Raw genomic sequence first — 27,092 nt, forward strand, 5'->3', positions numbered from 1 at the left:
ACCTGAACAAAAACAGTTTTACAATATTCATTTGAAAATAAGCCCTGAGAAGTGTCTGTTACACAGACTATACATTGAAAGTAAGTATAATTAAAAGTTTATCGCTTGTGAAATAGTACCAAGGTATACAAATATTGTTTATAGCAAAATAGATTGATAGCAAAATGTTTTCTTCAGGTGTGTCGCTTTATTTCTGTTTCCATGATCTGCGGATCCACTTCAGTTGTCTGTTAAATAAGTAAGAAAGAGAGAATATATATTTAATAAATTATCAAAATCAATAAAAAAAGAAAAGTATTTTGTTATACTTATAGATCCAATAGCAAACACAATGTAGTTTAATAATATTAAAAACGCATTCATAATCAGGCTGTAAACTACTTTAAAACGAAATAATTATTTGATAGTTAAATTGTAATATTATATCACGATATTATTTAGATCAGCATTTCATTATACAAAACTTATAGTAAAGTACTGTCAAAAGGTTTTACCATTAACTGTTTACCATTATCAGTGGAAAAAAACATTATACATAATCACCATATTTTACAGCATACATATTTCACACGAGAGATGATATTTAAGGCATTAATAAACATGAAGAGTAATTAGCTCATAAGTGACTCATCCACAAATTATCCCTTATAAAAGTTTCCCATTGTAAAATTAGAGCGAAGTGTAATAAAGCACAGTGATAGCAAGGTAAATCATAGGTAAGTATTGTAAAGCACAGAGAGATGTGGTGAAGTATATAAGAAAAGCATGGCAAAGGTATACGAATACCATTCAGAAATACAGTGAACACTTTCATTGTATAAGGGATAATTTAGATGTGATGTAAAATCATGGGCTCATTAAAATCTATAATAAGATCCTGAAATCATACCTCCTTGTGTCAACACACACGTTTTCTTGCATTCATCTTCAGTATTGAAACGATTCCCATTTCCATTGCACCCACCAAACCAAAACTGAGCACAGGCATTAGCTTGTTTGTCATAATACCATCTGATATTGTATTCACGACAAGGACCCTGATCCAAACCTAAAGCGCAGCGGGGATCCAGAGCTGCAAACTCTAATACAAGAATGAAGTGTTGACATTTTAGGTAATGGTGCCACACAACTATCCACAAACAATAATTTAATACACATAGTAAAGACAAGAACGAATGCAAAGATAATGCACTACAGTACCTGACAAATGTGTGCTAGCCTACACTGTTACGTTTTACTGTTTCACAGCTGTTTAAGGTTGGTTGTTTTGTATTTTATTTTATATACCTAATGAAAGCCTTTGTAAAAGCTCTGTAGGCTACCTCCAAATAAACCATATTCGTATTTCACTAGATACTGGGGTTTAAACAGTGGTTGCCACTGAGACATTTACAATGTATGTCCTAGGTTATGAAAATCTACCATGATGGTTAGTCTTGTTATATATTTCTGTCTGTAAAAATATGTAAAACACCAGAGAGGGTTCTAGCTAATGATTTGAAGGACAGCTGTATTTAAATCAACTGGATTGACTGCACTCGAATTATTATTTGACATGTTTTATTAAACAGAGCCCCTACCTTTAGGTAGAACTGGCTTCAATGTAGGTTTAACTTTCACAGTAGAAGAGGAGCCCAATGATATGACAACAGAAGAAGAGGAGGAGGAGGAGGAGGAGGAGGAGGACTGAGGTGAAGACGAAGATTGTCTCACGGGAAGGACTGGAGATCTATCGGCGGCTGAAATGCTGCTGTCTCTCGAATTGTCAAAGGAGCTCGATTGTATATGCACTGGTTCAATCTCCTCATCATAGTCTTCTTCATAGTCTTCTTCCACTTTGTTCTACATAAAAAATACAAAACGTTAAGGATTCCCAAAACATAGTAATATTTGAAATGGTTGCCAACTGCCAACTGTTAAGAAAGGACAGGGAATATGTATTTAACAAATAGATTAGAAAGTCACCTAAAATAATAATAAAAAAAAACCAAACAATAAATGTAACACTTTGCAAAGAAATTGATGAATACAGCAAATTGCTGTTTTACTACAGTTATATTCTTTGTTTATTGAATATATTCAAATAAAATGATCAATTAAAAAAATGGCTTTATGATCATAGGTGTGGTGCGTTACCTGTACTGTGCTTTGTGGAGACCTGTCTGTGTTGACAGATACAGCTGGGAGTGGGTTCACTGGTACAGGCTGTACCCTTTCTCCTCCTCCTCCTCCTCCTCCTCCTCCTCCTTGGTTGGAAACTCTTACATTCACATTATTTTGATATTCATCGTAAGTGTAGCCCCCACCGTTGCCATATCCATTTGTAATGCGATTGTAAACCAGAGCTCCATTTTCATCTTCACAGAACTGGCTGACAAGTTTGGATTCCAAAGCTAAATAAAACAACACATTATTATTATTATTATTATTATTATTATTATTATTATTATTATTATTATTATTATTATTATTATTATTAATAATAATAATAATAATAATAATAATAATAATAATAATAATAATAATAATAATAATAATAATAATAATAGTAATTAAACAGAAAATAAGAATTTTTGTTTTGAGTTATAATTTTATAAAATTAGAACTCTTTTACAGAAAGAGCTGAATTAGAATGACTCCATCTTGGCTTAAATACCCCAGGAATGAACTATATGATGTCTATTTCTCTGTGGGGTAAACCAAGCAGTTAATGTCTCATCATTATGGTTACTCTTCTTGAACATACCTGGCAGAGTATTGAAGTCATCAATGAGATACATGTGCTCACTATCAGGATCAGAAGCGATCAGGTTCAATTCACGTAAGAATTCTGCTTGTGTTGGGTCTGTGGTGTTCACAATTCCTATGGCGTACATCTCAATATTAGCTGCCTGGGCCTCCCGCACGGCTATATCTAGTTTAACAGACTCTCTCTTGTCTGTCTGTCCATCTGTCATGACGATGGCTACTTTCCTCACGCTGGGCCGGGCGCTGTAAAACCCTTCCTGAGTGGCTTTGCGGATAGCAGTTCCTGTGTAAGTGCCTTCTCCCATATACAGCATTTTTCGGATTGCCTGTTTGACATCTTGTTTAGTCATGTACCTGGCAAGGTTAAATTCTAAATGGACTTCCAAGCTGTAAAGGACAAGACCTATTCGTGTTGCATTCCTGCCCACAGTAACTCTGTCGACGAGGGCGGTTACAAAATCCTTGATGATCTCAAAGTTTTCTGGTCCCACACTTTCTGAACTGTCAATCACGAACACAAGTTCCATGGGTCTTTCTTTACATTTCACACCACAGCCTGTTTAAAAAAAAATGATAAAAAAAAAATAACAACAGTAAATCCTGGATTATTATGAGGCACAGTTAATCACAGTAAGCATAGCTGGGCCAAGTACCTGTTTATAAGGAAAAATTTCAAAAAAAAATCCACTTACCGCAGATCTCTTTAATCAGTTTAATGATGTCTTCCCTCTGAAAAACACATTAACATTATTAGAATGTTTTTAACTTTTGCTGGCAGTTTTGTGCTGTTCTAGAACACTATTAAAAAAAAAAAAAGTCTCACTCGTGAGATTTATTTCGAACTCTTCTATTACCTAGCCAACATGATACATTGTAAAGTTTCCAAAAGCTGAACTGTAAACTTGGACGCATGCATATAGAGGTCATTATAAATCATTTAAAAAGTATCTGCCCCTTATATTTGATACCATATTTGTAATTACACCCATACATACATAAGGAATATGTGACATGGGAATTACCAAATAATTCACCTGAACTTGTTTTCAGTATCTCTTTAATGGGAGCATGTTTCCATTCAAGCACGGCAAACTAAAAGCCCATTTTTTTTTTTTCTTGTGAGCATAGTTTGTTGTATCATTCCTTTTCTAATGAAAAAATAAACTTACAGTGAGACCAGCTTCACCTTTTGCACCAGGTCTGCCCTAAAATTACAAAAATCATAAACAATTATTAACAATGTGTGCATGCACACTTATGGGCTTACATACTCTTAAACTTCACAGCATTTATTTGTGTAGCAATCTGAATAATAACATGTATAAACTCTCATGTCTTGCATTTGCCAAAGGAGTTTATACATGTTGCAGAAAATAGTGAATACCCAAGTATAAGCCAAGTGCCTAATTTTACAATGAATTCACATCCCTAATAAAGTTAATACATACAGAGTCACCAGTAACTCCAGGATCACCACTATCTCCTTTATCACCCCTTCTTCCTCTCTCTCCTTGGGAACCACGATCACCCTATAATGAATAATAAAATGTTCAGTGAAAAACACAGATCGTACCACAGAACTAACATATTCAATTGTGCTTCCTGTTTGCTGTGACTGCTGGCATCCTTTTAGTTCAACAATCCAACCAGATCTGAGTACCTGACATATGTTCTATTGCATGCAGTACCACAGTGCCTCATATTAATTCAAATGGACTGTACTGCTTTATGTTGATAATGAGATCCTGCCCTGTCCTAGCATCCTACCGTCTGTCTACGTGCAACAGGAAGTTGCATTCATGACTTCATTTTGAAGGGCAGAGACTCCATGCTCCTTTCTCAATTATGACTTCAGTATGCAATCCACCTTACTCACTGTAACATGCTGTACCCAGATTCAGTTTGATTTGATATTTGATATACAGAACACACGATGCATTAACAAACATGGAGCACTCACACTAAAGCTCCCATGTGTGTATGAATTGTATGAACTGCAAAGCTACCAAAATGGAGCTATATTTCCATTTAGAATTATAGAGTACTTGCCTTAGGCCCAGACAGTCCTTCCCCTGGAGGCCCCCTTGGCCCAGTGACTCCCTGTGGCCCATGTTCACCCTACAATGATTAAAAAAAAACACCATTTAAAGTAAGTAGATCAGCAGAAAAATATACAAGAAGATCCTGTAAAACACACACACACACACACACACACACACATATATATATATTTATATATAAAATGTCTATATACTTAGCAATTCATATAACGTGTGTTAGAAAAAGGTGTTGTTTTTAAAATATTTTAAATGTTGCTTTGATTTGTTTGTGTATTTCCTAAAACTCAATGTAAAGGCAAGCTTGTGGAAGTTACAGATAAGGACACATTCCTTATTTGGGTATGGTATATTGAGGTTGTTGGTGTCTGGTACTCTTCTGCTGTAATCTCCTATAATAATATATCTTATTAGCTGGCTGTGTGTGTGTGTCAAATGCATGAATTGTGAGTATGTTTAATTGAAGGACCAAGAGGATACCAAAGCTGTAATGGAGAAAAGTTACAAAAGAAAGAATTGTTGAAGAAAGATGTCACCACAGGTTAGGTATAAAAAGGCTTGTTTAAAGATTCTTCTTGGACCAGAGGAATGAAGACTGCGTACTCTGTTGTCTCTGAAATGTGTATGCTGAGTTTGATGTTTATTAAAGAAGAAATATTAAACTGACTAATTGCTCCATTGAGCAAATCATTCTGGGTTAAATCACACAATAAGACTCATACCAGTGAGCCAGAAACAAAAGTTATTTGACATACCTTAGGTCCCTGTATGCCTTCCCCTGGAGGCCCCTGAGGACCAGGTGGCCCTGTTCGTCCAAGAACACCCTGAAAAGTAAAAAGAGAAACGTATTCAATAGAAACAACATTGAACAGGGTGAACATCAAATTACAACATTAACATACTGCAAGTTTGTTTGCAAAAGCAAATTTTGGTTTCAATAAAATTAAACCAAATCTGTCCTCACTGTCTTTGATAGTTAAGATTACAAAAATAAAATAAAGATTCCTGCTTGACAAACTGTTGATAATATGTTACTGATGTGCTGCTATTGTTAATGTTAACATACCTCGATTGAGATATATATTATAAAAAAAAAAAAAAAACAGGAATTAAGTTCTTATGGAAAGATGATCACTGTTTTAATTTAAAACAGCAATCTTCCAGATCATCTGAATTCTGATAGATACAATACAATGCAAAACAAAACTTTAAAAAACATGCCTATTTAAATTGAACATATTTTTCTATGTGAATAAATGAGCTGTTAAAGAAACCAACAAAACCAACACAGCACCCTGGGTTTCGGTCAGGCTCCTGGAGTTACGTCTGCCCAGTCCCTGTGTGCAGTACGGTAGAAGAGTTTCTATGGTAATGGAACAATACAGTATAATACTGTGCCATATTTGTGGTTTACCACGCTTGCTTGTGCTATACTGTGCCACACTTTCAATGTTCTGTTTTAATGCTTTACTTCACTTTGCTTGAGGCCTACCTTTGGTCCTGGAAGTCCTTCACCTGGTGGGCCAGGAAGACCTGGAAGTCCTCTGAAGCCAATATCACCCTTTAAAAAAAAAAAAGAAAACAGAAATCAGATAGGCCAAGAAGAGCCTGATACTGTAAATAAAGAAGAAAGGATAATCCCATCAGAAAAGGAATCCATATTAGGGAGAAATATTTAAAATACCTGAGTATTCAAACAATATTAAGGGCCACAGATCACTGTCTGTGTTCACTATGGGGATTAGAAGTCATTTATTTAGATTGATAGACCAAAAACATATCCTAACAAAAAAAGAGACATTAACTGTAAATTACGCAGTACCTTCCATGAAAAGAAATGCAGTCAAAATCAAGCAATGCATATTCTAACCTTCGATCCTGGTAGTCCAATTCCTTCTGGTCCCTGTTCCCCTTGAAGACCTGGAGGCCCTGGGGGTCCCTGGGAAAAGAAAAATGAAACTTTATTCACTGCAAAAAAATAACACTAATACAGAATTTAGAATTGCATTTTATATTAAACTGCCAAATTCTGTGAATAAACTGTATACTTACAGTTGGGCCTGGGTATCCTTCCCCTTTGGGTCCAAATGGCCCTATTGGCCCAGGGTTACCACGGTCACCCTAAAAAAAATCCCAAATAGAATTTCATCCATAACTTTTAATGCTTGCAGTAACATACTTGACAACATTTGGAAACTGTTCAGCGGTGTAGAGTGTGTGTGTGTGTGTGTGTGGGTGGTGGGGGGTGTTCATGCGCATCATACACATGGGAGGAGTCATACGCAAAAGAAACACTCATTACACTATGTAACACAATTTTTGTTCCTGGGTAGTAAGTGTTATTTCCTAATTGCTTATGCCTCAAAAGTATAGAAAATGGCTATTATTCCCCACAAACATTGCTGATTTTATGTGAACGAAAAGACAGACATTTGCCCGTTTTTCCATTGGAAATAGTGATATTTTGAAATATCACTGTCCTGGTCACAAAAGCAAAGTTTGTGGGGAATAATAGCCATTTTCTATACTTTTAAGGCATAAGCAATTAGGAAATAACACTTACTACCCAGGAACAAAAAAAATAAATAATTTGTTACACAGTGTTATCATATAATACACATATCCTCCCCAAATCAACATGACACGACCATCATGACATTAAAAATACACATAATGAAGCATTCTTACCTTTGTATAAGTTAGTGATCAGCAGATGTGTCTCAGCCGCACCAAGAACAGAGCGTGTGGTTTACACTAACTCTACTGTGCAGAATATATATTTTTTTCTATGGGTAAATATTGGGACTTTCTTCCAATGCATCGGGACGCGGGATATTTGCTAGGAAATCAGGACTGTCCTGACCTTATAGTGTCAGTTGGCATGTATGCAGTAATATACAGTGTCATTTACAGTGTCATTTTAACAGCAAGTTACAAGAAATAAAACTGTAAAACAAACCTGTGGTGTTTGCGTTTCAATTTGGCACAGCTCTATCACACAGGCAGAAAAGAGGGTCTATTTCAGATATGTAAGAGCTTACATTTTCAGAAACGATTCTTACCTTGGGACCAGGAAGTCCATAGCCTGTCTCTCCTACAGGGCCTGGAGGACCATGTGGGCCTGTATCTCCCTAGGGTTAAAGAAGAGAAATGATGATACAGATCTTACCAGAGGTTGTGAATATAAAACTACTCCCTGTTCCCAGTATGTTCAAAGTTTAATCATACGTGGCTATAAGGCATGCAGACAACCGCTGTTTCAAATTATTAATGCAAGCAGAAGACTTTAGTGGCGTACAACATTTAAATTGTTTATAAAATCGTGTAGAAAAGAAATGTATTTGTTCCATTTCACATCCTTTAAATAAATCCAAGGTTGACATCCACCCATCTCCATTTCTTATCTATGTTAATGATGTTTTGGAATTATAAGTCTAAACACATGACTTTAAAATTGGAGGACCTGTGTGGTTTGGTACAGTGTCCTCCACTAGTCTTCTAGGGGAGAGATTTTCACAGTATTGCTTTTTCATTGAAATACTTCTCATATGAGTTCTGAAACATTGCTGGGTATGACCCTGTAATTTCCACTAGGGTTTAATGAGCACACTGCACTACCTTTGGTCCCATAACAGGACGTCCCGGCTGGCCAGGCATCCCAAGACGTCCCGGAACGCCTGGTTCACCCTGTGAGGAGCACAAGCAAAATGTTACACAGCCACTCTATTCAATCTGTAAGCAGTTTTTTTTTTTTTTTTTTTTTTAATTATCATTATTAACGAACTAATGTACAAAATCCATGCAGTATTACAAAAACACTTTTCAATATAATTTTGGCATAGGTGCAGAAAGAGGCTTTTCAGAATTCGAATACTGAGCTTAAGATTTAAATCACCCTAACCCTAACCCTATGCAATAATTTATGCCATAAAATGCTGTACTTCTACTAATTAAAAAAAAAAAAAGTTCTGATTATTGCCCACTGATTTATACAGTTTACTTAGATTTTAAATTGTATCTATAGATCTATATTATTTAAGCATTGATTATATTGAATCTAGTTGTTACCTTAGCGCCTGCTGGACCGGAAATTCCTGAAGGGCCTGGCAACCCACGGACACCCCTCTGACCTTGATCGCCCTGTTCAGGACGGACACGGAAATGCAGCAAGCGGTTATTATAACAATTTCATTTTGGTATAGGACAATGCTACTGAGCTCACAAAATAAATCCTCACCTTCTCTCCCGGAATTCCAATTCCTGGATTCCCCTCAGGGCCTCTGATGCCAACCAAACCCGATTCGCCCTGCATCAAATAACCCAACATGTTTAGGAAACTGTACAAACATGTCATCACTAACAGCAATATTTAAATTGATACTTATTCTACTTATCACCACTAGGGATATAAATTACACATTACAGCGAAAACTGGAAGAGTGATTCTCAAAATGATATACATTGCTTTAAAATACTGTGACGTCATTGTGTGATTTACAGTAATGAGCCATATTATCAAAGCCTTTACTTCAGCCTAATCAACTACTAAGTTGTATGTTTGAAGTCCTCTTAAGCACTGTTAATGTGGTTTGTTTTTCATTTTGTAACACAAAATTAAAGAACTGAGGAAACACTTTGAAAATATGGGCCAATATGTTTTATATATGGTGCAAATTAAAACATTACATTTTTGCTGGGCTACATCTGAAGAATACCTTTTGCCCAGGGGCGCCATCTTCTCCTGGAAGACCTGGGAGACCTGCGAATCCCGTCGCTCCAGGTTCACCCTAAATTAACGTTAAAAAAAAGAAAGGTTAATAACCCTTCAGGGACAATACTTTTAAAAACAAATCTTCTTCCAGTAAGACCTGGGTAAGCCTATTATAGTAAATTGATGTCCTCTATAAAATATAGCCAGAATCCATTATTTCTAAAGTGCTCCAGGGACATTGCATTAATAAACATTCAGATAAAGGGAAGTTAACATCAAACCCATCAATAGCATAGAGAATATGTTGAGGTTCACTGTCATGCCTCCAGTGCTGATAAGATGGTGGTTCAGATAAAGGCTCTACAACAGCAACAGTACAAATTCTAGTTAAACCCTTCTCCCTGCTGATGAGGGGTGACAAGTGCATACAAAAAATCTGCTAAGCTTCCAGAGAGATCTATTTGTGCTTGAGATCACAGAGCACCCCAGCTACAGATCGCACTGTTCCTATAACTTTATCTTCAGTATAATTGTACTATTTACCCTCATTATACAGTTTTTCCTATGCCCATTTCCTATGTCTGTGTCTTTATGTTTAGGTCGTACAGCTAAACATGTGTAACATAACACATGCTTCATTTAAATAAGAAAAGACCACACATACCTTTGGTCCAGACTCTCCAATCCCCCGTTCTCCTGGAGACCCAACTTCTCCTGGCAAACCTTGATCACCCTAGAAAAGGTTATGCTTTACAAACCACTGTATAGCTTAAATCACAGCAGCCTAATCATTAGGACTTGATGTAAACAGTTTAATAACATGGTTAATGATTTATAAATCCAAATAAAACCCATACCTTTGATCCAGGAAAGCCTTCCCCTGCAGGACCCCTCTGACCAGGAGGCCCCCTTGGTCCTTCAACACCCTGGAATCAGAAATTAAGTTTGTGGCTTAGTGAGAAAGCTGTACCCAGCCTAACTAACAGCAGTGAAAATCAGCTTAGTGAAGGAAGTTACCTTTTCACCCTGAATTCCCACTCCTGGTAAACCAATAGGCCCTGGTAAACCCGAAGGCCCAAACTCACCCTAGGAGAAAAGGAAACAAATAAATCATTAAAGGAAACTAGCTATCTGAGGCTGTTCATGATACAATTATTTCGACTGAGAATTACCCTGTTCAATTTTACAAATGTAAGCTTAAATTCATTTCTTCAATAAATACAAAAAAACAACATTTTAGACATGTATAAATTGTAAAATAAACTAATAAAATACTTTGACAAATTTCATTTGGAAAGTTACAGATTGATGTTAAACAAACATCTTTTATCAAACATGCTAACTTATTTTTATATTTGATTGATTTTTTTAAACCCATAAAATGACACCGGTTATAAAAAGAAACAACTTCACACCTAATCCATACCTTTCAAAGCCGCAGGAACTTTGTAAAATAGACAAAAGAACTAAAGAACACAGAGAAGGTGTTCATGAAAACAAAAGAGACTGTTGAAAGAAATGGTGGCAATAAATATAACTGAGTGGAATGTTGCTGAATGAGGATGGTGGGTACAATGTTCTCAATGTGTACTAATAAAAGAGGGGACTGACTAGGCTTTCTAAGGACATGGATGCATACCTCTCTCAGTGTTTGTTAACTGTTTCATTGATTATTTTGGACCTGGGAAGTGAATCTGACTCATACGGTTGCATGAACATGACCACATTATATTGTATTATTATGAAAATGTATATAATACAGTATCTCTTTAAGTTTATAATTCTTACCTATTTAAAAGTGTGTTTTATATTATTTTCTGTTGTTGTCTCTGCTTAGATCATTACTTATTATGCTTTTTTCAACCGCTGGTTGAAAAAATCAACTATTGATTTAATTATGCCTAGGTCTACTAATGAAAAGACCTCTAAGGCTGTGCAGATGACATTTTTGTTCCCTCTGTAATTTTCTATACAAAGGGTCGTATTTCCAAAGCGTATCCTCCAGTTTTTAATTAACTCCTATTTTTTGAAAGGAGAAAAATCATCATAATGTTAAAAAATTACAATCATAAACCTTGAGAGTGCGTAAGTGAACTAGAATGTAGATTTTATAAAGTATCCCTTTAAAAATGTAAATTTAAATATACACGTGTGTCTTCCGAAACAAAGAATTGCGCTCAAGAAATTTGTCGCCAAACATAGTTATTTTTATTTAGTATTTTTAAAGCCTTTTTTTTTAAAGAAGGAGAACATTTATCAGCGGATAGACAGTAAAATTTTTTTTTTTTTTTTCATGTATCAAGTTTAAACTTTCCTGCAGAGTTCAGTTCCCAGCTGCATTCATGAAGAGAAGGAACAACCCTGTTGCTATGAGGACCCAATAATGCAGAGCACTCTAGTGCAGTTATTCAACCTCCTGAATTCTTTCCTTTCCCTCGCTGCCTCTTTTGTTACAGAGACAATACCGATTGTTCACATTGTCAAGAGCGCCATTCACAGGCTGATGTATTTACACCCTACCTTTTCTCCTTTGATACCAACGCCTGGCTGTCCACGGGTTCCCCTTGGTCCCTCAAACCCACGGTCTCCCTGCAACACAAAACAGAACACTCTCATCCTGTTCATATCTTAAATATATAAGAGACCCATGGGATTAGTCCGTTTCATGGGGATGCTGTCCGTTTAGGGCTTTCATTGGCTTTTACATTGAACACTGCTTCCCCAGTTTCAGTTTTTTTCTAGTAAGCTACCATGATTCTGTCTGTCAGTGATCTCTTTTATTTGTTCTCGCAATTCTATTCTAATGGAAGCGCAAGTATAATAATATGGAGAGGTGCAGCAGCTGCTGAAATGCTTTAAGATAAATAGCATTAAGATTAGGCCTGTTTAACACATATGAAGTGTGCCAAGGCTATGTAGCTCAGGGTTGTGTTAGAAGCACTTTAGTTGCCATGACAATACTACAGTTCTTATTTATTATATCTTCGGGTTCTGACTTGAACCCAGTGAAATATTTCTCTTAAAAAAGTGTTTCATTCTCTAAATGCTCTCCTGTAATATACTATATACCTCATGGTACAGTAGTTGCTTGTGAGATGTTTGTCACGAATTTGCATTTCATTTTAATACAGTGCTTTACTCCTAAGGTAATAGTCACACAAGCTGGGTGGGAAATTTGTTGAGAATGTATAATATATGTTTCAGTAGTTTGTAAAATAATTATTCTACTAAAAGTAAAACAGATGTTATTACTGCATGGTTACCTTGTCTTAAAAGATTTGTGTTTTTTTGGTTTAAAATATGTACTAGAGAGGTCATTTTCCACAAAGGGCTTGTAAAATGAAAACTGTAACATTTCACTAAAGCAGATGTTTAACTATAGTCTTTAAAACTATAAGGTCACAGCTCCCAAACGGTCAGCTTGCATTAACATGCAACCCTTTATAAATGAACAATCAACACGGTAGTGTTTGTCTGAAGGCTAAGTTGATTTGCTATTAAATGAAAGGCTGGAGGAAATGCATGGCAACAGAAGTACATACTGACGGATTAAGAAAAGACAGAAAAATGCACAATATTTACAACTGGATAGCCCATAGGCACTTTTGCCTTGTAAATATAGATAATTTTAGAAAGATGAATTTGTCTGTGAAATTATACGTCTGAAAACAGAACCTTTTACACAATAAGGTCACGCTTTATTTTAAGGGCCGTTTTTTACTTTATTAATTGTTAACAAGCATTGTTCATTGTTCATAGCTAAGGGTTAGGGTTAATATAAACCTGATTTCAAGCATATGATTGACTGGGTATTGATTATCCATAGGGCTCTGATGTTTGATCATCCATAGGGCTGTGGTGTTTGCAGTGTTAGCTGGCCTATTATATATTATCAACCAACAGTTAACAGAAAATAAATAATGTACATTAACATGTTTATTAGCTGTTTCTTGACAGTTAATAAACAAAAAAGGCCCTTAAAATAAAGCATGACCCACAATAATACTGAATTCCCATATGTTTCATAAAACATACCTGCTTCAAGGATGGTTATTTATTAGATTTAAATAAATCAATAAATCATGGCCACATAATAATACATATGCACATTTTCAAAGATTAATACAATAATCTGAATGGTGTAAAACTGGATGTATCAGACAATCCTAGCTCTAACACTAATCAACCGAAGCCCTTTCCCTAATCCTAACCCATATCAATACTACTAACTCTAACTCTAACTCAAACCCTAGCTCTAACACTAATCAACCGAAGCCCTTTCCCTAATCCTAACCCATATCAATACTACTAACTCTAACTCTAACTCAAACCCTAGCTCTAACATTAATCAACCGAAGACCTTTCCCTAATCCTAACCCATATCAATACTACTAACTCTAACTCTAACTCAAACCCTAGCTCTAACACTAATCAACCGAAGCCCTTTCCCTAATCCTAACCCATATCAATACTACTAACTCTAACTCTAACTCAAATCCTAGCCCTAACACTAAGCATAACTCTAAATCTAATCCCCTGTCATCTCCTCTGAATTAAAAAAAAAAAAAATAGAAAATAACACAAGTAGCTCATAGAATTACATTCATCCTAACCCTAACCTTAACACTAATGTATTATTATTAAACACTTTGTCTTCTGTGAAATGTCTGGAAAAACTAATGAATTCAGTGATGTGTTCCATACAATTAGTTAAAGTGCAAGAATAATCTGAACAACCCCTGTGTTGGCTACTACTGTATATACAACAAAAATGTCACTCAAGTATTGGATGTCTGGAACGGTAGAACAGCCATCTAACTGGAGACTTTCAAAAGCCATCACTGAAAAGGAATGATCCGAGTACAGTGTTCCTGTCATTCTTTGTCCCTCATTAGTAAGTCCTGCATGGTTCCATACCTTTGGTCCAGGTAAGCCCTCTCCTTGTTGCCCTCTCTCTCCCTGGACACCCTGTGGCCCTGGAGGTCCCTGGGTTCAAGCAAAGCGACATTACAAATGAAAAGTCAAAGTGCAGTTAAACATGACTGTTCATGTCAAACAGTGTTGACTATTTAATGTCCCCAACAATTCAAACCACACATTTTCATTAATATTCTTTTCTTTTTTTGTGCAATTTGACTGCTAAAACAGCATATCTAAAAAATAAAAAGATTAACACCAATAACAGTAAGATAGTAAGAATAACAAAAAGGCAAGTGCTCTGTTTGCCTGGGTACCAGATACTGCTTTCACTACACATCTAGAACATACAGGCCAGTACCCATGACAGGGCACTGTTAGTTAACACTGCATAATATTACAATTAGAATTTCAATCAGAAACCTCCATTAGAATCTAATTTGCATGATTTAGATGAAGACGTAACTTAATATTACATTTTTTTTTTTAGAATGTTTTAAGAATTGAAGTGGGTTTACATGAAAAAAAAAAACAAAGTTTATTTAACGATTGCTTACTGGTAAGCCAGGCTCACCAATGCCAGGTGGACCAACTGGGCCTGACCGGCCTTGCAAACCAATATCACCCTGTAAGGAAAAGGACAAACAGAGGATGAGTGGAACATCTACCAAACTGGGGGTGACTGCAATGCTCAACACGCAGGGCCTTGTAACAATAGTTTCAATATGTCTTCTTTTTAATACAGAGTTTCAGGTTCACTACCTAGATCATACATGAATATGTAAGTTTTACCTTTGGACCAGGGAATCCGATTCCTGTTTCCCCTTGAATTCCTGGCGGCCCAGTAGGACCCCGCTCACCCTACGAGAGACACAACAAAGTCAACGGTGCAGACGCCCATTTTAAAAATCAATCAATCAATCAATCAATCTCTATTTTATATAGCGCCTTTCATAGTGGAATACAGGTATGACTTTTGAGATGTACGATATCTGGATTGATTTTGTACTTCAGCTTAAATGAGTGTTCTGTTTAGCTCCTGTGATTAAATGTGTTAGTCGTACAGAACTGTCTTGCCAGAGATGTATTCAATGTAAGTAAACTTTAAAACTATGACCCAGTGCATACATTTTTCTCCAAAATGATTAATGTTTAATACAAATATCAAAGTCTTGGGTCCAGATGTTGGCTATATCTATTATTTACATTCCCACCTTGTAAGCTTTTTTCAGTACATTCTTGTCAAGGTAGTTCATAGTGAATCAGCTGTTACAGCTGGTTGCAATACCAATGGAAATGATGGAATTAAGATGTCATATTCAGAAATCTGATAACTGTCAAAACAGCTTTGTTCTGTCCCATATGGAAAAGCTCAAAAATAAATTCTAATGTCAAAGGAGTAAAAATATGTTGTACAATTCTTGTTCATACCCACTATGCAAGCTACAAGCAGTTTAAAATGTTCTCAAAGTTAGTTCAATTCTTAGCTTGGAAATAATCAAACATTGAAAATTAAACGTTCAGGTACAGTGCAACTAAGTAAGTGTTTTTGAAAATAAAAATGTTCCTAATGTGTCTGTGTTTCTTGCCCATATTCAATTCAGTACTTATACATGTCAATGGAAATATGAACAGATAACGGAAGCATGTGCCTTCATCTCACATACTGGTATTTAAAAGAGAAAGTTTACCTTTATCATTCTAGTTACATCGTTCCCTGATGATCACATTTTAATAATAAAACAGAGCTTACCTTTCTTCCTAGCATTCCCTCAGGTCCTGGATCTCCAAGTGGGCCTGGAGGTCCCTTTAAAACAAAAACAAAGTCTTAAGAAATGTCTCCCTATTGACTGGGATTACAAATAATTGGCATCTGAAAAAGAACACAGTTTCAAACTTGTTCTAAACCATGATGTTTTAATAATAAAATATCACCATGGTAACAAAGCAATAATGTGATGTCTGAATGATAAATGTATTTTGCATATTGTAAGCTTACCTGTAGACCTCTGAGTCCTCTTGGACCAGCTGAACCTTCGGGGCCCTAAAAAGGTATAAACCCTGCATGTTAATTAAGCCAATGCAAAATTGTTGTGTGTCCAAAACTTTTTTTTGCTAGATTTCCTTTTTATCAACTCATTTTCATTTGCAGGTTTGACTGATACAGGATAGTGAACCGCACTGACTGACAGTTACATTTTACTCTCAGTGATTTAGGTCTTGTTCTGCTGTGGGTGGTATGACTTTCTGCTGCTATGCATTTAGTTTCTACAACTCCAGCTCCTTTATTCTCTTTACAAATAGGGTGGTAACCTTATTTGCATAATCAAAAAATATTGTTTTGGCTTTAGGATTGTAATATGAGTAGAATGAACTACAAATCTGAATTTCATTGGAACATGGCATTGCCTTGTAAAACTCCATTCTCTTGGCTCAGTTTCATCACTAAAGAAAAGGGGTCGACAATTACACTATTGAAGAGAGGTACTACCTGGCTACCTACGTTGTTTACAGTCACATAATCTTTAGTACAACAGCAACTAATATGTATAAACTACATGAAATAAAAATACATACTCTGTCTCCTTTAATTCCCGGAGTTCCACATTCTCCCCTTTCACCCTTAACAACAAACAAAATGCATTTCACTGAGTTATGGGTTCACGATAACTTGTGCTTGGGAATATGATATTTTAAAAATAGTAGACTGCAAATAATGAATATATGACAGGAAGTAAAGTTTAAATGGAATTCTAGATAAGATATACAACAACATGGTCTGCCCTTTGTTGGCTCTTGATTTTGGCATGCTTCAACATTTTATACTTTCAATTATAATAATGACTAACACAGGCTCTGGAAGAAAATGAATTGGCAGCCAGTATAAAATACAAAAATGAATATAAAACTGACAGTAAGAGATGTGAAATTCAGAAATAAAATATAGGAAAAACAAATTGACAAAAAGGGACACATTATGACATCCCAGTAATTATTTCTATATACATTTTTTTAATGTAAAATAAACCAAATTAATTTGGAACGACAATAAATGTAATATGTTTACAAAGAAATATGAAAAGACATACCGCTTCTCCTTTGAAGCCAGGTTTGCCCTGCAATTCGGTAACAGAAAAGTAGGGTTATTAGGAATTATAATACAATAAATCATTTGTGAAACGGAGACTGGTGCTAAGTACTAAAACTCATTAGAAAAAAGGAAACAAATAACACTTTAAAGGGGAGTTAATTTTACTTACAATACTCAAGACATACACTTTATTAGTGGGGTTCATTTTCATCATCAAAACTGAGAAAACTGCTCTCATGTATAGAGCGTGCTATATACCTGCATTTAGTGCTGGGGTTATTGAACATATAGACTTAGACCTCTCAGATATCACAATCCTCTGCAGCTGTCTTCTTCCCATAATCAGTCGCTGTCCCTGTCAAGTTTGATTTTTAGTTTTTTTGGTTGAAGTCTGCTTTGACTACTCCAATCAAGTTTGCTATGACTTTTATCTTGATAATGAGGCTTATGTAATGTTTCAGAAGATTATTTGTATTAGAGTGTGGACATTACCAAAAGCAGTCTTGAAAGAATAGTTAGGGCAGCTAGAACAGCTACAGACTGCTGGAAGCAATATCAGTTATAATGACTTGTATTTAATACACTTTATAAATAGCACACAGCGTGCAATCCGACAGATTTCCACTAATGTACAGAATATGCCTGCTCAAGCTGTTTAAATGCTCTTCTTGATATAAATTACCTCTGCTCCGTCTCGTCCTGGAAGACCACTCAATCCTCCATCACCCTGACATTAAAAGAACAAAACAATAACTAGTAGGCAACAATAAAGCATGCAGTTTGATTGACTTTGAGTAAGAGTATTGGGCAGTGATGGGTTTGCTGCCTGTCATTACAGCATCCCCTCACATTTGATGTGAATCTCTTATGATTTATACTGTGCTGTCATTCTCGTGTTCATCTTTGTGAATGTTTATGGAATAGTAGAACTGAGGATTTCACTATTTAATTGCACCCATTGAGAACATGTAATTTACATCTTCCACTACACTGCATTGCCTAACGCTTTATGCAGAACTTACTGAGAAATATGCAAAAAAATTAATTAACTATTTAGTGCTGAACCACTACATTGTTTCAAATTACAAAACCATAAGCAGTATTGGTCCACATCATTTCTTCCTGACAGGAGGAGAAGATTTCAATGTTTTTTTTTTCCTATAACAGGTATCACATTAGGTCCTAGAACTGTTTAATAATGCAAAGACATTTATTTCTTTAAAAAATGTAATTACCTTTTGTCCTTTTGGACCAGGGCCTCCTTCATCACCTTGTCGACCTTTTTTCCCCTAAAACAACGCGAGAAAATGTTAAGAAATGACATAACGAGGTCAAAAGTAAACAAGTAAAGAACAGGTCAGTGTTCTATAAGCTAATAATTAAAGAAATATACATCATTTTGGATTGAATAACACCATTGAACAATACAACGAATAATTTCATAAACATGAGGTTAACTTACAGAAGGTTGTTTTACTATTTTGTGATATAAGTTATTTTTTCTCTGTACACCTGGAAACTTTACTGACTGGAAGTGTTAACATCTCAAGGGTACAATTACACAGCCACAGAGGCTTGGGTCAAGGCTACAATGGCTGGAGGCGAGAGTGAGATTACAGATAGTTCTACTTGGCGCAGGTGAAACTGACATGTAGGGCATGTTCTGACATGGTAGAGGAGAGGTTAATAAGGGAGACACACAACAGCCCCTGGATTGAAAAGGAGGTGATTCCCCCTGCCCTCACTGGTCACTCACGTTTTGTTTCTGGTCATAAAATAAATGACAGGGATCTTTTCGCAAAACGTTAAATTGCATCCCTTGGCATGTGAGGAATCTCTCAGAAAAAAAAAAACCTAGTTTGTGATCTTACAGTTGTATGTCACCACAGAACTGTTTGCCAGACTCTTAATAGTGCATGGATGCTGAAAATGATTTGGAACGGGTCATTGCAATTCTGTCAGGACTTGAAGGGGTTTGCTAGTCCATACTGGACCTTTTGTCCTGACAAGAGACTTCATATAAACCAGGGCTACTCAAACTTGGTCCCGGGGACCCCCTGTGTCTTCTGGTTTTCAATCCAACTGAGCTCTCGGTTACTAAACTGAACCCTTAATTGAGCTAATCATTTACTTAATTAGACCTTTTTATTTGTTGAAACAGATGACAATTTCAAGTTAGCTGTAATATTTAAAATCTGCATTTTTTTTTTTTTGGAGCTGAGAACAATTACATATTTTTAACTGCTTGGTTAGCATGCTTCTTAAAACGATAGCATTCCACTAAAATCTTAAAATTGCCAGTAAAACACACATTAACTTTTGTATAGTTTTGTAATGTAAATCCATTCAGAAAAAGTACCTCAAGTAGCGGGGTGCCGAAAAATATAACATTACACGTCCCCACGTGTTGTTACAACTGTTTAAATAAAGTACCTGTAATTTTTCTTTTCATTATTAACACCTCGACAACTTTTTACACATATAACTTTAAAGTCTGTTCCAAAGATCTTTACAAAATGTCCGCTCTAGTGCATTGAATTATTGTCCACATTGTCTAACAGGTAACACAGTAATAATGATCCATTTTTTTCTTTTTTTTTAATCGCTCTTCCCGCAGTGATTTAGAAGACAAATCTCAACTCCCAATGTTCTAGAGCAGACATTTTGAAACAGACTTTAAAGTTGTAAGTGTAAAAAGTTGAAAGGGTGTTATCAATGAAAAGAAAAACACAGGTACATTATTTAAACAGTTGTAGCAACTTGTTCTTTAAGAACTATGTGGCTGCCCTGTAAGGAGCTCAATGCCAATTCTTTACTACCAGCCACAGAGCAGAGGTGACTGTTTTTGCCAGCTTTGAGATTCTTTCAAATGATAAGTTCTATTTTATCCCTTAATCTATGCAATACATTATTTATTCAGCAGAATTATAATTTATGAGCATTTGAAGCTTGCAAATACTGTCACTCTCTCCGAAATATTTTTCACCTCAAAATGCTAATGTACCTAAAATGCTCCTGGAAAAATGAAAACTACAGTATACAGGCTTCACAAGAATAGACAACTGATGTTTAAAAATAACATGTAATAAAGCATGACACCCTGCATGATTAAAGTTGTTCATTGTGCACTGTGTCGTGACAGAAACAAATGATAATGAATCAGCACAAACAAAACATTACGATGCATGCCTTTTGATGAAGTAAATAGATACTTACAGGTGAACCACTTGGGCCTCTCTCTCCCTTATCACAGGCACATTTCTGAGCTAGTGGACACTAAGGAAAGAGAACCAGATTTACATGTTCTATATATTTTTACATATACAATTATATATCACTGTACAAGACAGATAAAACAACTTACCCCTTCATTAGCCACTGTTACCTGTAAAGATAAAAAAGAAGCATAGTTAAAAAGTGACCCAATTCATAAAGAACTTAGAAACATGTAAACCAGTCATGTGGCACAATAACCATGAGCTTTATATCCACACCATGTAAACATCTGATGATCTTCTTTGAAATAAATACAAACATCACCTCATCAACTGTATATAGATGAAAAAGAACCCCAAACTTGTATCACACAGTATCATTTTGAAATATCGTGGTCTATTCACATAATCTAAATGACAGCTGATATAAACACTTCCATCCATTTAAAGGCAATTTAGGGATGTTGTTTTCATAATCTACGTTAGTGATCTAAACAGTGGAAGTATTAAGATCAGAAGATCATGTAGCCAAGTAGGCCAATGTATTTGAAACCCATTACGTATTTACTGTATTTACCTTACCATCATTATTAGGTTGCTCTATTACAGGGGTCTCCAACCCTGGTCCTGGAGAGCTACTGTGGCTGCTGGTTTTCGTTTCAACCAATCTCTCAGTTACTTAATTGAACCAATTGTTGGCTTAATTAGTCAAGATTAACAGGTGTTCCAGATCTTTAGCCACGTATGAGTATGATGATGATGTAAAGACACCTATAAAACCTGCTGGATAGGGTCTCTCCAGGACCAGGATTGGAGGCCCCCGCACTATAATATAAGTTTATAAGTGTTCGGTGGCTAACTGTAATATGTTGAGAGTGTACTTCTTGCTCACTCTTTGCTTTGTCGTGTGCATACAAAGAGTACAAATCACAACTTGATTAGAGGTAGCCACCGAAGACTTGTAAACATTTAACAGTCGGTGACCCACATTATGTCTCTGATATGACCAAAAGCATGCATATAGTACTGAGGTTTGCTAAGTAAAGCCTCTGCCATAAATTAAATGATCATGGACTGAACCTCTTTCAGTCCACTTTACAAAGTCTCCTAAAGATCACACAGTGTGTTCTACTGTGTTTATTCATTTCAAACTGTGTATTATTATTTTGGGACTGCAACCCATTGTTTTGGAACAGCGCTATGCACAATGCTGTGTATTGCCTGGGATTATTCTTTGTGGTCACCAGACCAGGATTTTACAAAATAAAACCTGTTTGGATTGTGAACATTGTTGTCTGTCTTCTGTTTCCTAATCACCTCACCACTACACCTGCACATTGAAAACCACTTTGCCACAAACCCACGATCACAAGTCCATACAAGACACAACCTTCAATAAGATAGCCTTAATATTCTTTAAAATGGACCTTTTATAAAAATAAAAGAATGAAATTCGCGTTGTAATCTTACACTAGAGAGCTCCCAGCAAAAGTGCATTTCGATACTAAGTCAAAAAAGAAACGCCTGCAGGTACATTGCAAAAAGAAACACAATCAGAGTAATGTGAGGAAATTTCTAAACTGAGTAGAAAGATACAGAAAGGTGGTGCAGGCTAATTAAAACCTAATTTACTGAGTTCAATAGAACACCCATGGGTGTGGCACTTGCCACATGATGTTTTGGTCACTGTCCAAACAGTAGGTACAGTTGGAGGACACAGATGCTAAAAACAAATGATCACTGTGCCAAAAATGAGCAAGATGCTTAAACCATGACTAAATTGTTTAGATTATATATGTAAAAGTTTGCTGAAAGGTGAAAGTTGTTTGAAAAGTTCTCAACAACATGTTGCGTCAAAAAACTAACCTGGAAGTTGCCTAATGCTCCATGGCCTTAGAACTGTATTCATGACCCTTAGCATGCATTTAAGCAACTTCCCTAGTGTTTTCAGAAACCGTAGACTATTAAAAAAGACTGGGATGACTAAAGATGTTTTCTTAGCAGTTTTTTTTTTTTTTTTGGCTCACTTTGCATTTTTTTGGAGTTTTATCAAGGCAATGACAGATTTGGAATGAAAACCCTAACAACCACAGATGAATGCGTATCTAAACCTGTGTATTAAATTGCTGGTTAGCCAAAATAAAGAATCCATTTTAGAACACAGCTGGGTCAAAATTTTACAGTTAAAATATCCACAGCAGTAGTTTGGTATGGAGATGAATTTTCAGTTTATATTAATTATGTGATTAAAAAAAAATAAATAAAAAAAAATAAAACAGGGGCTGCAAGTCAAGCTTTCTGAATGAGTAATTACAGGGTACTTACACAAATTAATATTTCTATTACTACTTAATAAAATAATAAATGAACAGTACAACCTAAAATGTAATGCACAATGCAAATACTTAACTACATGGTAATAACACCAATTCCATGTACCTTTATTGCGGACTACCTATACCAGGGGTGACCAAAGTTGGCCTGTTAAAGTTGAAATGCAATGGCCCTCCAGGGCTGTGATAGGACATCCCTGACCTATACTTTGAATGCAACTCTTAAACTAGTGTGACTCTGTATTTTTAATTATTATTTATTTATTTATTTATTTGTTATCTCAATAATATCTATCAGACTTACATTTCTCTTCATTCTCAATTTTATTTTAAGTGGAAGGATCCCACTCTATGATAGCTACATCTGTAAAGCCCTCTAGAAATGTACAGTCTCTTGGATGATATACAGATATTTTTAAATGTTAAAAGCCCAGAAACAATGCATAGACAAGTAAATATGAACCAGAACTCTGTGGTCTCTGAATGAATCACAGTAGGATATAGGAGGTCAGACATGACAACATTTTCTTTTGTATGTTCATCAAAGGATTTGGAGAAATGGAGAACAAAATAGATGCTAATTGACCTCCATGCAAAACTAAAGTCAGTTGTCAAGTATAAACTATTAGTAAAATACAATCAGAGAAATAAATCTTGCTTGCAATGGCCTTTAGACCTCTATGTTCCTATATTTAAAATGACAAATAAATAATGGGAATATAACTGGCTAAGGTGGCCAGCAGGTTAACTTTCAATTAGTTGTAACTGAATTTTGCCCAGGCTTTCTGTTGGGTATCATAAAGAGCTTAGACTATCAACTTACAGTATATGAAACCACAAAACCGCAATGGTATCAAGCAGATAATTAAATAATTATTGGATAACATATTCATTGCCTGCCAGTAATTTCACTGGCTTGTAAACTATTTGTCTTCTTGCTTTCACTTACAGTAAGCTAGCCCTCCCTGTATGTTAGACAAAGAAAATCATCCCTAGGAACTTATGTTGAACATCTAATGATAACTATGCACAATACTAAGGGAGGGTCTGTAAAGTCAGTTTATGTAGAATAATGATGATGATTAGGGATTGGCATTTGGGAGATCCTGGACCTGAACACGTCTGCTACCAGCTAACTGCCTCCACTGCAAAACAGGGGGGGCAACAGGACCCCAATTGAGAGAATTCATCTTGTGTCATTTTAAAGAAAAGAATTCTGAGCTACACCTGAATAGGTTTGGTTGTGGTCGTAAATAGATTATATACCGGTATGAAAGGTTATGTAATTACAATATATGTTAAAATGCATAAAAAAGTGTCGCTGGGTCACTAACGTAAAACAAACAAAAAAACAAAAAAAATATGCTGAAAGGAATGTCTGAACTTTTTAATGACGTCAGACTACGTTTGAGGTGATTCCCTTGTAGGGGGTGTGGTGTAAATGGGAGCAGTATGGGACGAGTTGCATGATTGGTAACATGTTTAGTTGACAATGGCAAGGTTGCTGGCTTGATCTTCATGAACTCAGCTCAGATAATTTAATTGCTAAAAATTTAAGGGGGGAATAAAAATGCATTCAGTTTGTAATAGTTTCTTTGTTTAGCTCATATAACTACACTTTACGAATAAAAGAGTTTCACCACTCACCACTTCACGGACGATTTTATCCACAATCCCGGCATCTTGGAGATTGAGGAGGAATGTGGATGCTGGAGAGCTGGCTAATAAGCGTAGCTTAGCAATGTTAGAAGGCTCATTAGCTATTCTTGTGATCCCAACAGTGAAGAATTTGACTCCCTGGTTCTTGGCGTCGGCCGTGGCAGAGAAAATATCAGGGTTCCTAGGATGGTACACACCATCTGTCAAAAGCACTGCAATCTTCACACTTCCCTGCGTGGCCTCATTTGAGTAGATCTGGGTGAGATTGGTAATGGCATAGGTTGTGTAGGTGCCATGTCCTATAAAGACAATAGGTGCAATGCGGGACTTGAAGTTCTCAGGCCCTCTCCATTCTCTGAATGTTTGTTCAATGATGACATGGCTGCTGTATTGGAGCAAGCCCGCCTTCAAACTCAATCCACGCCCCGAACTCAGTCTCAGGCCGTGGAGTTTATCTACCACCTCTGTGGTGAATCTCTTCTCCTGCTCATGGTTGTCTTTGGCACTCTCAGAACTGTCCACCAGGAAAGCCAGCTCTACTGAGCAATCTTCATCTAAAAGAGCTGAAACAGTTCAACAGTGTTTTATTGGAAAGTTAATTCAGTGTGTGTTCTGGACATTTTTCAGAGTACAGTCATGCATCATTTAAGGGTCAGATTGAATACGTTTTGCACAAGGAAAAAGTTTGCACAACTGTCAATGCTACCAGACTAATAAGAAACACACAATGTACCTGCAGATGGACTTTTACATTATCAATCTATAAACTTGATCTATATTTGTTCTTATTGTTGCTTAATCAGAGAGTGTCCATCAATTAAAAACCTAGTCAGGTTCCTTACAAAAAGTGTGTGGTTTATACCAATGTAATACCAATGGTAAGTTCAAATATGAAAAAGTTACCACTGTTTTACTATTCTGCCTGGGCTTATATACTCCCTTTGTGTTGTCAATACCTCTTAGCACAGGACCATTGCATTGCCATTACCTCTACATTTTGTCTGGGGTGGCCCAGATAAATACATACAAAACATTTTCTTCTGCATTAATACGCCAATTCTGATATAAACCTTCTAAAAATAATGGTTTTAAGCTTGGTACCAGTCTGGAGTTTATGTAAAGAAGTTTAAAATTCTCTTTAGTACACTTTGCACTTACAAGATCCGTCTGTCTCTGTGACCTCCTATTATCTAATTCATCTTTTTTCAGAAGCATAAACTGAAGTCAGACAGCTTGACAATCTATAAAATCAATTCTACCACACCTAGAAGTGGATTTAGACAGTCCTTGCCTCAGGTGTAATCTTATAATAACACAAAGAACCAAGAGAAATCCATGTAATGGAATGCAATTGAAGTTCATTCAGGTTCCACGTGGTCCATATCATTGCAACAGAATCCAGGTGGCATTACTAAACACATTTTACCCCCTAAAATTGTTTTTGCATTAATTCACTGAGACTGAGACACAGAATCACAGTACTGTCACAGTGTATTACCGTATTCCTTAGCATCTCATTTTCCGTGCCTCTAAACATGCTAGGGAAGCACAAAGCGAGTTACAGTGACAGCTTAATAATAAGACATTAATAAAACTAAACTTACCTTGGCTGTTATGCTTTTGTACTGTATTTGAAGTCAGTTTGTTTTTCAGTTTTTTGGATAAATCTCTCTCCTCATAATAGTCCTGTGTAAAAACTGCCTGAAATCCTGTTAGCAACAGGATCCATGCAATTTTGAGGGACATTGTATTTCCTTCTGTAGAAATAAATATAAATATAAATATATAAAACTCCCTGACATTATAATATATATAATATAATATCTATATAATATCTATATCATATATATATTATATGTTGTATTAATTACAATACACTACAATACTACAGAAAAAAAATCCTTTCTAGGTTCACTAGAAAGATTTGTATTCAGTTTGTAAATAATGTTATTTTTAATTGCAGGTAGTTATCTTATGTAAGTATGCATGACATTCTGAATTCTGTAAGCTTTGAAATATGCTCTAGGTTAATTTAGTTGGTTCCCCTGGCCTCCCATATATATAAACAAGATCCAATGTGTATTTCTCATTTGTGTCCATTTGTAGTTAAATAAGCACAATTGTGAATACTACATTATGCAGGTTGCAGTATATTTAAAGCAGGCACTTAAATATCTTGCCAAAATTTAAAAAAAATGTTAAAAAAAAACCCTAAGGTATGCCACTATTTAAAATAAATTTGCTAATCTTACCAAGAAATCTCCCACACACAATGCAATTCAGAATCCAGCTGAGAACAAAAAATAAAGTGCTAGTTGTATATTGCTAAAGCAGTGAGTTATCTCTCTGATCCTGTTTCAA

The 27,092-nt window shown here is 35.8% G+C and overlaps 1 protein-coding gene across 1 annotated transcript; it reads right to left on the reverse strand.

Annotated features, from left to right (window-relative positions):
• LOC121321431 (collagen alpha-1(XXVIII) chain-like) lies at nt 1-27,092 on the reverse strand. The gene is made up of 36 exons (XM_041260375.1): nt 26,984-27,092; nt 26,336-26,488; nt 24,720-25,294; nt 20,889-20,909; nt 20,741-20,800; nt 18,760-18,813; nt 18,207-18,251; nt 17,523-17,549; nt 17,011-17,055; nt 16,433-16,477; nt 16,187-16,240; nt 15,226-15,294; nt 14,991-15,059; nt 14,434-14,502; nt 12,037-12,105; nt 10,534-10,602; nt 10,374-10,442; nt 10,181-10,249; nt 9,521-9,592; nt 9,043-9,111; nt 8,874-8,945; nt 8,424-8,492; nt 7,868-7,936; nt 6,858-6,926; nt 6,676-6,744; nt 6,298-6,366; nt 5,561-5,629; nt 4,798-4,866; nt 4,197-4,277; nt 3,918-3,953; nt 3,441-3,477; nt 2,747-3,304; nt 2,137-2,393; nt 1,581-1,842; nt 890-1,081; nt 1-227 (listed from the first exon to the last, which is right to left on the reverse strand). The coding sequence occupies exons 2-36, from the start codon at nt 26,475-26,477 to the stop codon at nt 220-222; spliced, it is 3,678 nt and encodes a 1,225-aa protein (XP_041116309.1). The 5' UTR covers nt 26,478-26,488; nt 26,984-27,092; the 3' UTR covers nt 1-219.

The sequence above is a fragment of the Polyodon spathula genome, chromosome 10 (assembly GCF_017654505.1).
Source record: "Polyodon spathula isolate WHYD16114869_AA chromosome 10, ASM1765450v1, whole genome shotgun sequence".
NCBI classification, from domain to species: domain Eukaryota; kingdom Metazoa; phylum Chordata; class Actinopteri; order Acipenseriformes; family Polyodontidae; genus Polyodon; species Polyodon spathula.

What these genes read in the sequence shown, in the direction of transcription:
- LOC121321431 (XM_041260375.1), bottom strand. Translation starts at nt 26,477, where the DNA reads ATGTCCCTCAAAATTGCATGGATCCTGTTGCTAACAGGATTTCAGGCA. An exon ending in TTGGACTACCAGGATCGAAG is followed by an intron (nt 6,367 to 6,675) that starts GTTAGAATATGC and finishes TTTTTTTTAAAG; the next exon opens with GGTGATATTGGCTTCAGAGG. An exon ending in CTGGAGTTACTGGTGACTCT is followed by an intron (nt 3,954 to 4,196) that starts GTATGTATTAAC and finishes TTGTAATTTTAG; the next exon opens with GGCAGACCTGGTGCAAAAGG.